Raw genomic sequence first — 15,000 nt, 5'->3', positions numbered from 1 at the left:
TCCCATCACCAGCCCCTCACCCATCGCCTCACCTCACACCACTCCACCTCCTGTTCATTAGACTCCCTCATCCCCAGGCCTGTCAGCTGCCGGTCCTGATGCTGCTGTTGCCGTGGCGCCCCTCACCTCACATCCCTTCTGCGTTTTTCACAGTAGGAGTCCTTTCAGCTCACTTCACCTGTGTTCCTGTCTCTCTCTCTCTTTCTCTACCTTTCTATCTTTCATTCTCTTGTTTGCCCTCTCTATCTTTCTAAACAGAGCTCACTTTCAACTATCTTTATTTTTTCCCTTTCTCTCTCGTGTTCTCTCAGCATCCCTAATTTGTTCTTTCTCCCTCACTTCCTCACTTCCTCATTCTCCTCTCACCCCCTTCCCCCTCGTTTGCCCCCCCTGTTCCAGTAAAGTTGCTCTCGAGTCCCTGGTGATTGGTAGGAGGGAGCGCATCTGTTGTGAATAGAGTCAGGCCTTCTGTTCAAGCCCTGGGAACACGCAGACAGCAAGAGAGAGACAGACAGTCAGGCTAAATATATACAGATTTATTAATTGTTTTAATTAATTCATAGACTGAAATAAATAGACTGAGATGAGGCAGTAGGGTAACTCATTTTCAGAAACCAAAAGACTCACAGACTAACCCTTAAAGGGTGGCACCTTGCTGTTTCTCTACTGTGTATGAGCTTTGTCAGCACATACGTACATGCCCGATGTGTGTGTGGCGCACATCTGGCCTAGTGTGCGATCTCACCGGGCCCTGGCATTATATGGGCATCGGCTGTTCAGTGCTGGGTCAGTGCTGGGCGCTGTGTACCTCGTCCCAACTCTCTTCACGCTTATGTAATCGAGTCACGTTGTCTGATCAGCCTGCACACTGCATTTTTTTTTTTTTATCTCTTTTTTTTTTTTTAACCTTTTTTGCTCATAAAAATAAGAATGGAGGAGATCGAGGCTGCCCTTGATGTTGGCTGTTTTGGATGGGCACACTGCCTTGTGTTCGTTCTCAGTAGTGTGTTACATAAGCAGCAATATCCAGGCTGACGTTTAAGACAAAACTACTGTCATTTGGCTTTGTGCTAAAGTGAGCTGTTCTCAGTGATTCTAATTGGCTGTTGTGCAATTTCTATCAGTATTGAATCAGACTGAGTACTTTAAATAGGGAGTTGCTTCATCCTTTCATCCATCCATCCATCCCTCAATCTATGTATGTATTCATTCATTCACATATTCATGCATTCATTCTTTCTGAAACAGGCGGGGATGAAAGTGAAACCTAGCAAATGTAGGAATGTACCCTCAGTATGTAGGAGTACAAATGTAGGAGTGTATCTATCAGTATGTAGAAGTAGAAATGTAGAATTTCAAATGTAAGAATGTAGGAGTGTATCTTTTGGTAAGCATATTTTGTCTGCTTGTAAAACTATCTTGACCCAGGGTTGCCACATGTGGGGAGTCACTGTGGGGAGTCTCCAGAAGACCAATAGCACAAGGAATGTAACATATTTAACAAAAAAACTAAATAATTCATTCATATAGTGGAGGATGAATACATACAAACTGCGGTTGCATGAACCTTTCCCCAATGAACAGGTGTGTTTCATCATGTACAGGCACGTGAAAGTCTCTGTGTTTCTCTCTCTCTCTCTTTGTGAATTGTAGTTATTCTGTAGAGGGGTTTCTGGACAAGAACAAAGATCCCCTCTTCCAAGATTTCAAGAGGCTCATGTACAACAGGTACCTCCTGACAGCATCAACACCAGCTCGGGCCCCCCACTCATACCCACTCATACCCACTCATACCCACTCAGACTCACTCAGACTTCCACTTCATGGCTCCCAATCCAATTCAGTTTCCTTCATTCAGTGTTTTCTATCTTGTATCACTCTTAATTTCCCATATGTATCTATGTGTCTGGCTTGTCTCACCCATCTGTCTGACAAACTTCCCCTCCATCCCTCCATCTGTGTGTGTGTGTGTGTGTGTGTGTGTGTGCGTGTGTGCGTGTGTGTGTGTGTGTGTGTGTGTGTGTGTGTGTGTGTGTGTGTGTGTGTGTGTGTGTGTGTGTGCGTGTGTGTGTGTGTGTCAGCTCTGATCCCGTCCTAAAAGACATGTGGCCAGAAGGTAAGCTCGGCATCACTGAGGTAACCAAGCGACCCCTGACGGCTGCCACCCTCTTTAAGAACTCCATCATCGCCCTGGTGGACAAGCTCGCCTGCAAGGTCAGATGCGTGCCCACAGTACGACACACACACACAGTCTCTCTCTCTTTCGCTCTCACACGCACACACACACACACACACACACACACATACACACACACACACACACACACACACACACACACACACACCACACACACACACACACACACACACACACACACACACACACACACACACACACACACACACTCCAGCACACACACCCTCCTGCCATAGTGCATTAATCATGAATGAAAGCTGCCTTCAGTTTTTCATTCAGGTTCTACCCTACTTTCAAGGCTGCTCATTTATTATATTTATTTGTATTATTCTTGACTCCTCTTTTGTTTATTTCTGTCCATCCTGTCTACGTTTAATGTCAGGGTGTCTGATGAAGTAGAACTGGATGCTTGTTGCTTGGCAACGACTTTGACAAGTCCTTTTGGATACTTCTGTTTTTCTTTTTTTGACATCCGTCTTGAAATGGGGCTAGTGACCCAGTTTGTTACAAAAATATTCAATCTGGCAGCATGGTCTTAATCTGCAGACTAATCCCAGGATTCCTTTGTCAGAGATATCCCAATTAAGATTTAACCAGATATGTGAATACATACTACTGGTTTGATGTGTCAAATTAGCCAAAAATAATCCTCTCACATAGTTGCAGATTTAGGCTGAATCCCATTTCTCCCGCTACCCCTTCGTCTTTCCCCTTCCCCTCCGTTTTGCGCGTTCATGTGGAGGGGTAGGGCTGTCCCAATTCACGTTAAGACAGAGGGGTAGGGGAAGGGGAAGCGCTTTCTACCGCTCCAAACGAAGATTTTCCGAGGGCACACTTCAAACGGAGGGGTAGACTGATTTCCCTCAATGCATTGCGAACCCGTGATCATTAAAGAACAAACATCGCGCGAGTCCATTTAAAAATGTCGGAAACAGCAGGGAAAGCATCACACAAATGAAAGTATTTTCTTTGTAATTCATGATTTTAAAACTTGTTTGATGAAATGTTGCATTGTGTAAATAACAGCTGCAGGCGCCATGTTTGTTTATATCTGGTGAGTGACAGCTGTCGCTCTCCGGTAACGTAACAGCTGACGCTTCGTACTGATGACGTACGTAATTGTTGAAGTGCTATCCCAATTCGAAGGGCTAGCGTTTCAACCCCTTCCGCTACCGCTCCGATTGAAAAAGCGAAGGCGAAGGGGTAGGGGTAAGGGTAGGGGTAGAGATGAGAAATGGGATTGGGCCTAAGTGTTTGAGTAAGTGACTGGGAGTACATGAATTAGAGAGTGAGTCAGTCTGTGAGGGATTGAGTGAGAGATAGATAGATAGATAGAGATAGAGAGAGAGATATTGAGTGGGTGACTGAGTGAATAGGAGAGAGCTAACCGTGAGTGAGTATGTGAGAATGAATGAGAGATAGAGAGAGAGAGAAGGAGTGACTGAGCAAGTGACAGGGAGGCATGTTGAGAGTGAATCCGGAATGCCATGCAGTAGAACCCAGGAGGGTGAGGGTGAGGGTGAGGGTGCGGCTGCGGGTGTGGGTGAGGGTGATGGCAGGTGTGTGTGTGTGTGTGTGTGTGTGGACTGGTGTGTGTATTGGGGACATGTTGTGGGGTGTTTTTAGGACACAGTAAGGAACTGGCTACCCTCACACTGGGTCCAGTGGGGCCTCCTGCTCTGAATTGGACACTCCTCATCTTCCTCATCCTCATCTTCCCCCTCTTCCTCCTCATAGCCACCCTGCGAGTGTGAGCTACACGCCATGCTTTCTGTGTCAGCACATTCTGTTGTGTGTATGTGTTTGTATGTTTGTGTGTGTGTGTGTGTGTGTGTGTGTGTGTGTGTGTGTGTGTGTGTGTGTTTGCGTTAGTCTCTGTGAGTTGTGTATGCATGCGTGTCCTTCTATGCTTGACATTGTGTGTGTGTGTGTGTACGAGTGTGTATATGTGTTTGTGTCTTGTTTATGTGCCCTTCCAAGCATGTGGCTGTTTGTGAATCTGTGTGTATGTCTGTGTGTGTGTGTGTGTGTGTGTGTGTGTGTGTGTGTGTGTGTGTGTGTGTGTGTGTTTCTGCACTGGCGCAGACAGGTGTGTGTGTTTGCGTTAGTCTCTGTGGGTTGTGTATGCATGCGTGTTCTTCTATGCTTGACATTGTGTGTGTGTGTGTGTGTGTGTATGAGTTTGTATTTTTGTTTGTGTCTTGTTTATATGCCCTTGCAAGCATGTGTCTGTGAGTGTGTGTGTGTGTGTGTGTGTGTGTGTGTGTGTGTGTGTCTGTGTGTTTGTGCGCATGCGCGCGTGCGTGTTCGTATCTGTCTGAGTTTGAGCGTCTCTGTGAGCATCAGTGTCCTTCTGTGTTTGACCTTGTGTGTGTGTGTGTGTGTGTAAACTGTTATTGATAGAGGGCAGAGGAGGCGAGTGTGTGTGTTTGTGTGTGTTGAGAGCATGCTGTTCCCTATTCTGTTCCATTCCTTTCCTCCATGCTGATCGGCAGAGCACAGAACAGAGCCCTGCCCGTAAGTGTGTGTGTGTGTGTGTGTGTGTGTGTGTGTGTGTGTGTGTGTGTGTGTGTGTGTGCTTCATGTCCGTCAGTGTGGTGGGCTGTTTAGAGTCATTATCCTCACCAACATCATAAAGTCCTTCCCCAGGGAACGGACTCTTCCAGAAAGATGCTGAGATTGGAGAGTGTGTGTCTCGGAGAGTGAAGTTGGCTTATTTAAAACTGCAGTGTACTAACTGTGCAGATGACCTTTTATGTACTTCTAAAAGTGCCTATTTAAGGAAAGTCGTGTTAACTCTGCCGAAGTGGGACACAGTTTTTTTCCCAAAAAAGTATTATATATTACTACACATTAGATTTATGAAGTATGTTATGTTATGTAAGCCACTTTGTCGTATGGGAAGTTTAAATGACATGTATGCTTCACCTTTAGTGGAAATCATATTTGGAATCAGGAAACAGCACTTGTGTTATTTTCTCCCTGTGGAAACCTGGAGCCTGTGTGTGTGGGGTCATTGTCCTGGTTTGTCACATCACTGTGCCGTGACTTGACCTCCGTGCCCTGACCTCTGTGCCCTGACCTCTGTGCCCTGACCTGACCTTATTGCCATATTGGCAACTGTATTTGTTTCACAAAGTAACAGTAGGAGTAACAGTAAGAGTATACTGCTAGTACCTGTGCTACCTTTCCCCATAGTTAATGGATGACATGCATGCTGTTGTGTCCTCATAGTTAATGAATGTCATGCATGATGTTGTATCTGTGCATCTGGTGACCTCTGACCCGGCCCTATCCTGTAGGAGCCCTACTACGTGCGCTGCATCAAGCCCAATGAGATGAAGTCGGCGGTGCTGTTCGACGACGCCCGCTGCCAGCACCAGGTGGCGTACCTGGGCCTGCTGGAGAACGTCCGTGTGCGGAGGGCAGGGTTCGCCTACCGACAGCCCTACGCTCGCTTCCTACAGAGGTCAGACTGGAGAAGTCAATTAAAGCACTAAAATGCTCCTTCATAGGTCAGAGAGGAACCTTACACTGCTACTCCTCCCCATTGGACTGCTGGGCCACACTGCGTGTCTGTTTAGTTATATTGTGTAGTGAATATATGTATTGTGGTACCCCAAGCTGCCCCTGGGGTCCCACTAGGTGTAAACATAACAGGAAAGCCATAAGCCCACAAGCTCACAGAGTTACTGGAACCTTTCCCCTCAATAGTCCTGCTTCACTCTGACTCTAAACTCTTTCTGGCACTAATTGCTGCTCAGGTGCCAAACTAGTCTTACAATTTGCACCTGAGCTTGAAATCAGTGAATGCCCCGACCTCCCCAGTACCCAGAGGACCTCCCCTGGGCCCTAGAGCCTGCCCTGTATAGCCCTGGTAAGGGAATTCACCAAAGTTTAAACCAAACGGGACCCCAAGTGCAGCTTGGGCAACCACAATATATATAGTTAACCAGAATAATTTTGTCCGGCCCTTTTTTGAGTTTTATGAGGAATAAAGTCAGATTTGGCATTATTTTTTGTGTTTTTCCAATGCAAACTTAGTAAATAAACATGTGAATACAAAAGCATTTGTAATTGCAACACTTTTCTGGGAGTAGTGGTTCATTATCTGACAGAAGTGCAGGGGTGCCAATATTTTTGTCCTTGACTGTATATACCAGAGCAAGAATTTTCCTTTGCAGACCTTCTTAACGCCTTTTTGTTTATGTGTGTCTGTGTGTGTGTGTGTGTGTGTGTGTGTGTGTGTGTCTCAGGTATAAGATGACGTGTGAGTACACGTGGCCTAACCACCTGATGGAGACCGACCGGGAGGCGGTGGAGGCCATCGTGACCCAGCACAGCTTTGAGGGGGACGTGGCGTACGGACACACCAAGCTGTTCGTCCGCACGCCACGCTCGCTCTTCACACTGGAGCAGGAGAGGGCCGCACTCATCCCCATACTTGTGCTCTTCCTGCAGAAGGTTAGTACACACTCACATACTCACACACACACACACACACACACACACACACACACACACACACACACACATGCTCGCTCTTCACACTGGAGCAGGAGAGGGCCGCACTCATCCCCATACTTGTGCTCTTCCTGCAGAAGGTTAGTACACACTCACATACTCACACACACACACACACACACACACACACACACACACACACACACACACACACACGCTCGCTCTTCACACTGGAGCAGGAGAGGGCCGCACTCATCCCCATACTTGTGCTCTTTCTGCAGAAGGTTAGGGCCCTGATGCACTGTTAGCACTCACTCCCCTCTCACTGTCTCTGGCAGGCACACATTCACTTACACCTACTCACACACACACACGTACTCACACACACACACCTACTCAGACACACACACACCTACTCAGACACACACACACATACTCAGACACACACACACGTACTCACACACACACACATACTCACACACACACATGTACTCACACACACACGTACTCACACACACACACCTACTCAGACACACACACACACATACTCACACACACATACCTACTCAGACGCACACACCTACTCAGACACACACGTACTCACACGCACACACCTACTCAGACACACACACACGTACTCACACACACACATGTACTTACACACACACACAAACACACACACACGCACACAAACACACACACTCACACACACACACCTACTCACACACACATATATAAACACACACACAAGTACTCACACACACACACCTACTCACACACACACGTACTCACACACACACACCTACACAGACACACACACGAGTACTCACACACACACATGTACTTACACACACACACAAAAACAAACACACACACACGTACTCACATACTCACACACACACACACACACATATACACACACACACACATATACTCACACTCACACGTACTCACACCCATGCACACACACACACACACACACACACACACACACACACACACACACACACACACACACACACACACACACACACACACACACACACACACACACACACACACACACACACACACACACACACACACACACACACACACACACACACACACACACACACACACACACACACACACACACACACACACACACACACACACACACACACACACACACACACACACACACACACACACACACACACACACACACACACACACACACACACACACACACACACACACGCACACACGCACACACGCACACACGCACACACGCACACACGCACACACACACACGCACACACGCACACACGCACACACACACACGCACACACGCACACACGCGCACACGCACACGCACACGCACACACACGCACACGCACACACACTCACACACACATACAAACTCACATACACATACACACACACAGAGACACACACACACACACCCACTCTACAGTGTTTCTCTCTGTCTGATGTTATTGTCACGAGTTACCTGAGCTAGACCACCAGCGGCTCTATTTCTAGCCAAAGGCTGATAGTCTCCTTGAGAACCCCAAGAGGCAGAGTCAAGACAACGGTGAAAGGGGAGTCCAAAGTCTTTACTTGACAACTTCAATAAATCTTACAGACACAGTAACAATCTGACATAAGTCCAAGTCTCAGCAAGAAGCAATGCCAACAGAGGGTTTAAATACTAGAACTGAAAAGGGTAAACAAGTAAACACAGGTGATGAACATTAACACAAAATGCAATCAATGCAATCAAAAGGTCATGTGCTCCAGGTGAGTCCCTCTGGCAGGAAAGACCAAATATGGGCATCCTTAGGTTACTTCCGTCTGGTCTCCCTGGATAGCCTTGTGACAGGACCCCCCCCTCTGCGGCCGACTCCCGGAGGCCCGGGGCGATCTGGATGACCTTGGTGGAACTTGCGAACGAGGCCTCGATCCAAGACATGTCGTGCGGGGACCCAGCTCCTCTCCTCTGGGCCATAACCTTCCCAGTCGACGAGGTATTGTAATCCCCGTCCAACACGTCTGGAGTCCAACAGCCTTTTGATGGAATACGCCAGACCTCCACCTATGAGACGGGGTGGGGGAGGTGGGGACACAGGGGGGAACAGAGGAGAGGTAAGAACTGGCTTCAATAGGGATACATGAAACACTGGATTCACCTTCATGGACCTTGGGAGTTCCAGCTGGTAAGTGACTGGGTTCAACCTCCGAACGATGCGGAACGGTCCAACATAACGTGGAGCAAGCTTCTGAGAATCAATTTTCAATGGGAGATCTCTTGCGGACAACCAGACTCGTTGACTAGGTCTGAACCGTGGAACCGGTCTCCTGTGTCGGTTGGCCTGTCTCTGGTGGCGAGATGTTGACTGGCATAAGGCGATGCGAGCCCGTCTCCAGGCTCTTCGGCAGCGGGACACAAATACCTCAGCAGAGGGGACCGCCACAGAGACCTGTTGACTGGGGAACAGAGGAGGTTTAAAGCCAAATTGACATTCAAAAGGAGACATACCGGTTGATGACCGCTGAAGGGTGTTGTATGACAGTTCAGCCCACATCAAAAATTGGTTCCATTTCGCTGGATAGGAGGAAACAAAACAACGCAGATACTTTTCAAGGTCTTGGTTCACACGCTCAGTTTGGCCATTTGACTGTGGGTGAAACCCCGAAGAAAGGCTGACTGAGGCATCAAAGAGAGACCAAAAGGCCTTCCAAAATCTAGATGCAAACTGTGGCCCGCGGTCCGAGACGATGTCTGAAGGCACTCCATGAATTCTCACCACATGCTGAAGGATAAGATCGGCAGTCTCACATGCAGATGGCAGCTTGGGGAGTCCTATGAAGTGAGCTGCCTTTGAGAACCGGTCTACCACGACAAGGATTACCTTATTTCCCATGGAGTTTGGCAGGCCAGTCACAAAATCCATGGAGACATGTGACCATGGTCTCTTGGGGATGGGCAGCGGCAGTAGAAGACCTGCAGGCCGTTGGTTACTGGATTTGTGCTGTGCGCAGACTGGACATGCGTTCACAAAGGATTTGACATCCCCTCTCATCTTAGGCCACCAGAACCCTCGCCGAATGAATTCAAAGGTGCGCTGCACGCCTGCATGGCCCGTCAAACGTGTGGAATGGCCCCATTGCAAAACTCTTGCCCTGGCTGAGCTAGGTACAAAGAGACAGCCCTCTGGGGCCTCAGGTGGGCAAGCCTCGGACTCGAGGGCCTGTCGGACCGTGTCTTCAATGGCAAACTGTACTGGCGCCACGATGCAGGAGGCGGGAAGAATGGGCTCAGGGGTTCGATCCCTCTCAGAGAGGTCAAACTGGCGGGAGAGGGCATCTGCCTTTGTGTTCTTCGACCCCGGTCTGTAAGAGAGCGCAAAGTTAAAACGGCTAAAGAAGAGTGCCCACCTTGCTTGCCGTGGATTCAGACGTCTGGCCTCTCTAATATAGGACAGGTTCTTATGGTCTGTCCAGACCTGGAAGGGATGTTCCGCTCCCTCCAACCAGTGGCGCCATTCCTCAAGCGCTAACTTGACAGCCAATAGCTCCCGGTCCCCCACTGCGTAATTCTTCTCTGGTGAGATCAAGCGCCGTGAGAAAAAGGCACATGGGTGCAGCCTTCCATCTTCAACCAACCTCTGTGAAAGAATTGCACCCACTCCGACATCAGAGGCATCCACTTCGACCACAAAAGGCTGGGCAGGGTCAGGATGGCAGAGAATTGGAGCAGACACAAAGCGTTTCTTTAAGGTGTCAAATGCAGTCTGTGCCTCTGGTGTCCACTTGATCCTAGCTGGGGACCCCTTGGTGAGTGCAGTGATTGGGGACGCCACCGAACTGAAGTTCCTAATAAAGCGGCGATAAAAATTGGCAAAGCCCAAAAAACGCTGCACCTGCTTCAGGGTAGCTGGTTGGGGCCAGTCCAGAATGGCACGCACCTTGGTGGGGTCCATGTCGATGCCCTGCTGAGATATGACGAAGCCCAGAAAGGAGGCCTGACTGACATGGAACTCACACTTCTCCCATTTCACGAACAGGCGGTTCTCATACAGTCTCTTCAGGACCTCTCGAACGTGTTGGACATGGAGGCTCTGGGAATGAGAAAAAATTAAAATATCGTCCAAATAGACAAACACAAATCGGTCTAACATGTCCCGCAAAACATCGTTAATAAACTCTTGAAATACAGCTGGGCTGTTTGCTAAGCCAAACGGCATCACCAGATATTCATATAGGCCACTAGGGGTGATGAATGCGGTCTTCCATTCATCCCCTTCCCTCACGCGCACCAGGTTGTAGGCGCTACGCAGATCCAGCTTGGTAAAGATGGTGGCGTGGCGCAGCTGTTCAAAGGCGGACGACATTAGGGGGAGTGGATACCGATTCTTGATGGTAATACTATTAAGGCCTCTGTAATCGATGCATGGACGTAGTCCACCATCCTTCTTCCCTACAAAAAAGAAGCTTGCCCCTGCAGGAGACCTAGAGGGTCTGATGAAGCCGGTCTTGAGGGCCTCCCTGATGTACTCCTCCATGGCAAGTTTCTCAGGGGGAGAGAGGGAATATAGTCTGCCCCTTGGTGGCATAGTGCCTGGAAGCAGATCGATGGCACAGTCGTAGGGACGATGTGGTGGCAGCACTGAAGCTTTGGCCTTGCTGAAGACCATAGCTAGATCTCTATAAGGCCCTGGTAATCCTGGTATCTCCACACAAGGTTTGGGGTCTGCACTACTCTGGGGCTGATGGGACAGGGGTAATTCCTCTATCTGAGCACGACACAACTTCTGAACTCTGACACAAGAGGAGACACAGTTAGGACCCCAGCGGGTTAATGAGCCTGTGGCCCAAGAGAACTGAGGTTCGTGTTTACATAGCCAGGGATAGCCCAGAATCATAGGATCAATTGGTGAGTCAAGTAACTGAAATTGGATAGTCTCACCGTGGTCGTCAATGAGTAGCTGAACCGGTTTAGTACGGTAGGTCAGTTCCCCTGTACCAATAGGTCTTCCATCAATCGCCTGCACCTTACGTGGCGAAGGGTTCAACTCGATGGGTAGTTGCAACTTCAAGGCCCATGACAAATCTAAAAAGTTCTCTGCAGCTCCAGAATCAACAAGGGCATTAACAGGAGCTTGCATGGTCTGAAAATCCCCCCAACTAAGCCTTACAGGCAAACGCAAACCAGACACTGACCTGGACGAGAGTACGGCTCCGCTCCTCAGGGTCTCCCGGCTCCCTGAAGAGCTCTGTCTTTTCCCTGCAGTCCTGGACATTGGGGACGAAGGTGGTCAGCGGCTCCACAATAGAGACATCTTCCTTCTCGCCAACGTCTCTCACGTTCCTGCTGGGACAGACGAGTTCTGCCCAGTTGCATTGGCTCTTCCATGGTCAATGGAGTCTCCGGAGGCGTCTGAGAAACTGGGAGTGAGAGGACTGATGGACGCAGGCCATAGGACGACAGGCTCCTGCCACCTCGCTCCCTTTGGCGCTCCAGGCGGCGGTTGTCGATGCAGATCGCCAGAGTGATGAGAGCCTCCAAGCCATGGCCCCAGTCTCGAGTGGACAGCTCATCCTTGATTATTTCTGCTAGCCCATGGTAAAAGGTTGAGATCAAGGCCTCCTCCTCCCATCCAGTCTCTTCAGCCAGGGTTCTGAATTGAATGGCATAATCCACCACCGTCTGTGATCCCTGACGTAGGTCGAGGAGTCGTCTGGCGGCCTCACGCCCACTTACAGGATGGTCGAAGACTTGACGGAGATTGTGGGTGAACAGATCCAGACTCTGACAGATCGCGGAGTCCTTCTCAACTAGGGCTGTGGCCCACTCTAGGGCCCGGTCAGAAAGCAAGGTGATAATATAGGCGATCCTGGCGGCTTCATTGGCAAAAGAATAGGGCTGGATCTGGAAAATCAGAGAGCACTGGGTTAAAAATGGCTTGCACCCACCAGGACGACCATCATAGCGTTGAGGAGCAGGGATCTTGGGTTCAGGGCCTGGAGTCTGGGGGTCTCCTTGGAAGGCAGACCGAGTAACCGCCATTGGAGCCGGTGTGGGTCCTCGCCAACGATTTTCCAGACGTTGCCCAGAGTCCAGGAGCTTCCCAACTGAGTCGGTGAGGTGTTGAAGCTGGTCCTGGTGCGCTCCCAACATCGCCCCTTGGGTTGTCAGGGCACCTCGGATCTGCTCCGCCTCTGAAACGGGTAGTGGTGACTCTGCGGAGTTCATGTTGTCTGGCTGAGACTTGCTGTCACGAGTTACCTGAGCTAGACCACCAGCGGCTCTATTTCTAGCCAAAGGCTGATAGTCTCCTTGAGAACCCCAAGAGGCAGAGTCAAGACAACGGTGAAAGGGGAGTCCAAAGTCTTTACTTGACAACTTCAATAAATCTTACAGACACAGTAACAATCTGACATAAGTCCAAGTCTCAGCAAGAAGCAATGCCAACAGAGGGTTTAAATACTAGAACTGAAAAGGGTAAACAAGTAAACACAGGTGATGAACATTAACACAAAATGCAATCAATGCAACCAAAAGGTCATGTGCTCCAGGTGAGTCCCTCTGGCAGGAAAGACCAAATATGGGCATCCTTAGGTTACTTCCGTCTGGTCTCCCTGGATAGCCTTGTGACAGTTATGTCCTAAAAAAACGGTATGTCTGTCACCTTTTTGTTAATCTGTAGTTCTTCATTAATTCTCACAGATACACACACGCACACACACACACATACACACACACACACACACACACACACACACACACAGACACACAGACACCCACACACGCACACACACACATACAAACTCACATACACATACACACACACAGAGACACACACACACACACACACTCTACAGTGTTTCTCTCTGTCTGATGTTATGTCCTAAAAAAACGGTATGTCTGTCACCTTTTTGTTAATCTGTAGTTCTTTCATTAATTCTCACAGATACACACACACACACACACACACACACACATACACGTCTGTTTCCACTGCCTTACTCTCTCTTCTCATGTCTCTCTCTGTCTGTCTTTCATTCCGTCTTCCTGCTGCTCCATTTGTGTCTGCTGAGAAGCATGATGGCACTAATTCATTCTACCTGTCAGCCTGTGGCTTTCATCCACAGTCTCCTCTCCCTCTCTCCCTTTTTCTCTCTCTCTCCTCCTATCCCCCTATCTCTCTCACCCTCTCTCTCTCTATCGCTCACCCTCTCCTCCTTTCCCTCCCCCTTTTTCTCTCTCTCCTATCCCCCTCTCTCTCTCTCTCACCCTCTCTCTCTCTATTGCTCCCCCTCTCCCCCTTTCCTCTCCCTTTTTCTCTCTCTCTCCTCCTATCCCCCTCTCTCTCTCTCTCTCACCCTCTCTCTCTCTATCGCTCACCCTCTCCTCCTTTCCCTCCCCCTTTTTCTCTCTCTCTCCTCCTATCCCCCTCTACTCCTCACCCTCTCTCTCTCTCTCTATCACTCACCCTCTCCCCCTTTCCCTCTCCCTTTTTCTCTCTCTCTCTCCTCCTATCCCCCTCTCTCTCTCACACCCTCTCTCTCTCTATCGCTCACCCTCTCCCCCTTTCCCTCTCCCTTTTTTCCTCTCTCCCTGTTTCTCTCTCCCACTCGCCCCCCTCTCTCTCTCCCTCGCACCCTCTCCCTCTTTCTCCCTCTCTATTCCTCTTCCTCTCTCTCCACTTGCTAATTCTCTTTCTTTATCTTTCTATCCATTTCTCCCTCACTGTCTTTATCTCCTACTCTCTTTCCCTCTATGTCTGTTTTTCCTCCTTACTTCTGTCCCTCTCCCTCTCTATTTGTCTATCTATCCATCTCTCTCTTCTTTGCTTTGTCTCTCTCTTATCTTTTTATACATCACTGTCCCTCTCCCCCTTGCTTTTCTCTAACTCTCTCTTCCCACTCCCTCTCTCTCTGTTCGTTCTGAAGAGAGTGCTCTTCACTACACAACTGTCTCTTCCCTCTCCCTCTCCCTCTCCCTCTCCCTCTCCCTCTCTCTCCCTCTCTCTCTCTCCCTCTCTCTCTGTTCGTTCTGAAGAGAGTGCTCTTCACTACACCCCTCTCTCAGCTTGACTGAAGCCCCCCTCCTTAGCTCTGAGGTCTGTCAGATCTGTGCTAGTCGATTTCAGAGCAGCTCATCGGAAGCCTTCAGTGCACGTCAGTGTGCACTCTAGCACCAAGATTATCTCTCTCTCGTGTTGAGACTCTCATAGACAGAGCTTCAGTGAATTAGCCTACGTGAACTCAGGCAGACACGGCTAATGGCAGAGATTTGGATAATGGCCACGACTGGAGGAGTTATTACTTCATTTTGAATTATTCATATT

At 49.1% G+C, this 15,000-nt stretch overlaps 1 protein-coding gene across 1 annotated transcript in view; it reads left to right on the top strand.

Moving 5' to 3' along the window:
• myo1g (myosin IG) overlaps nt 1-15,000 on the top strand; it is a gene marked incomplete at both ends in the record, with an annotated part of 67,153 nt that overhangs the window by 15,230 nt on the left and 36,923 nt on the right. Inside the window, 7 exon segments of the mRNA XM_080859171.1 lie at nt 1,654-1,728; nt 2,082-2,214; nt 5,500-5,666; nt 6,454-6,665; nt 11,940-12,100; nt 12,375-12,441; nt 12,753-12,789. Of these exon segments, the coding sequence (XP_080715297.1) occupies nt 1,654-1,728; nt 2,082-2,214; nt 5,500-5,666; nt 6,454-6,665; nt 11,940-12,100; nt 12,375-12,441; nt 12,753-12,789 (852 nt within the window).

Source organism: Sprattus sprattus (assembly GCF_963457725.1).
Source record: "Sprattus sprattus genome assembly, chromosome: 20".
NCBI lineage: Eukaryota > Metazoa > Chordata > Actinopteri > Clupeiformes > Clupeidae > Sprattus > Sprattus sprattus.
Note: the sequence above shows the minus strand (reverse complement) of the source record. Positions and strands in the feature narration are given on the sequence as shown.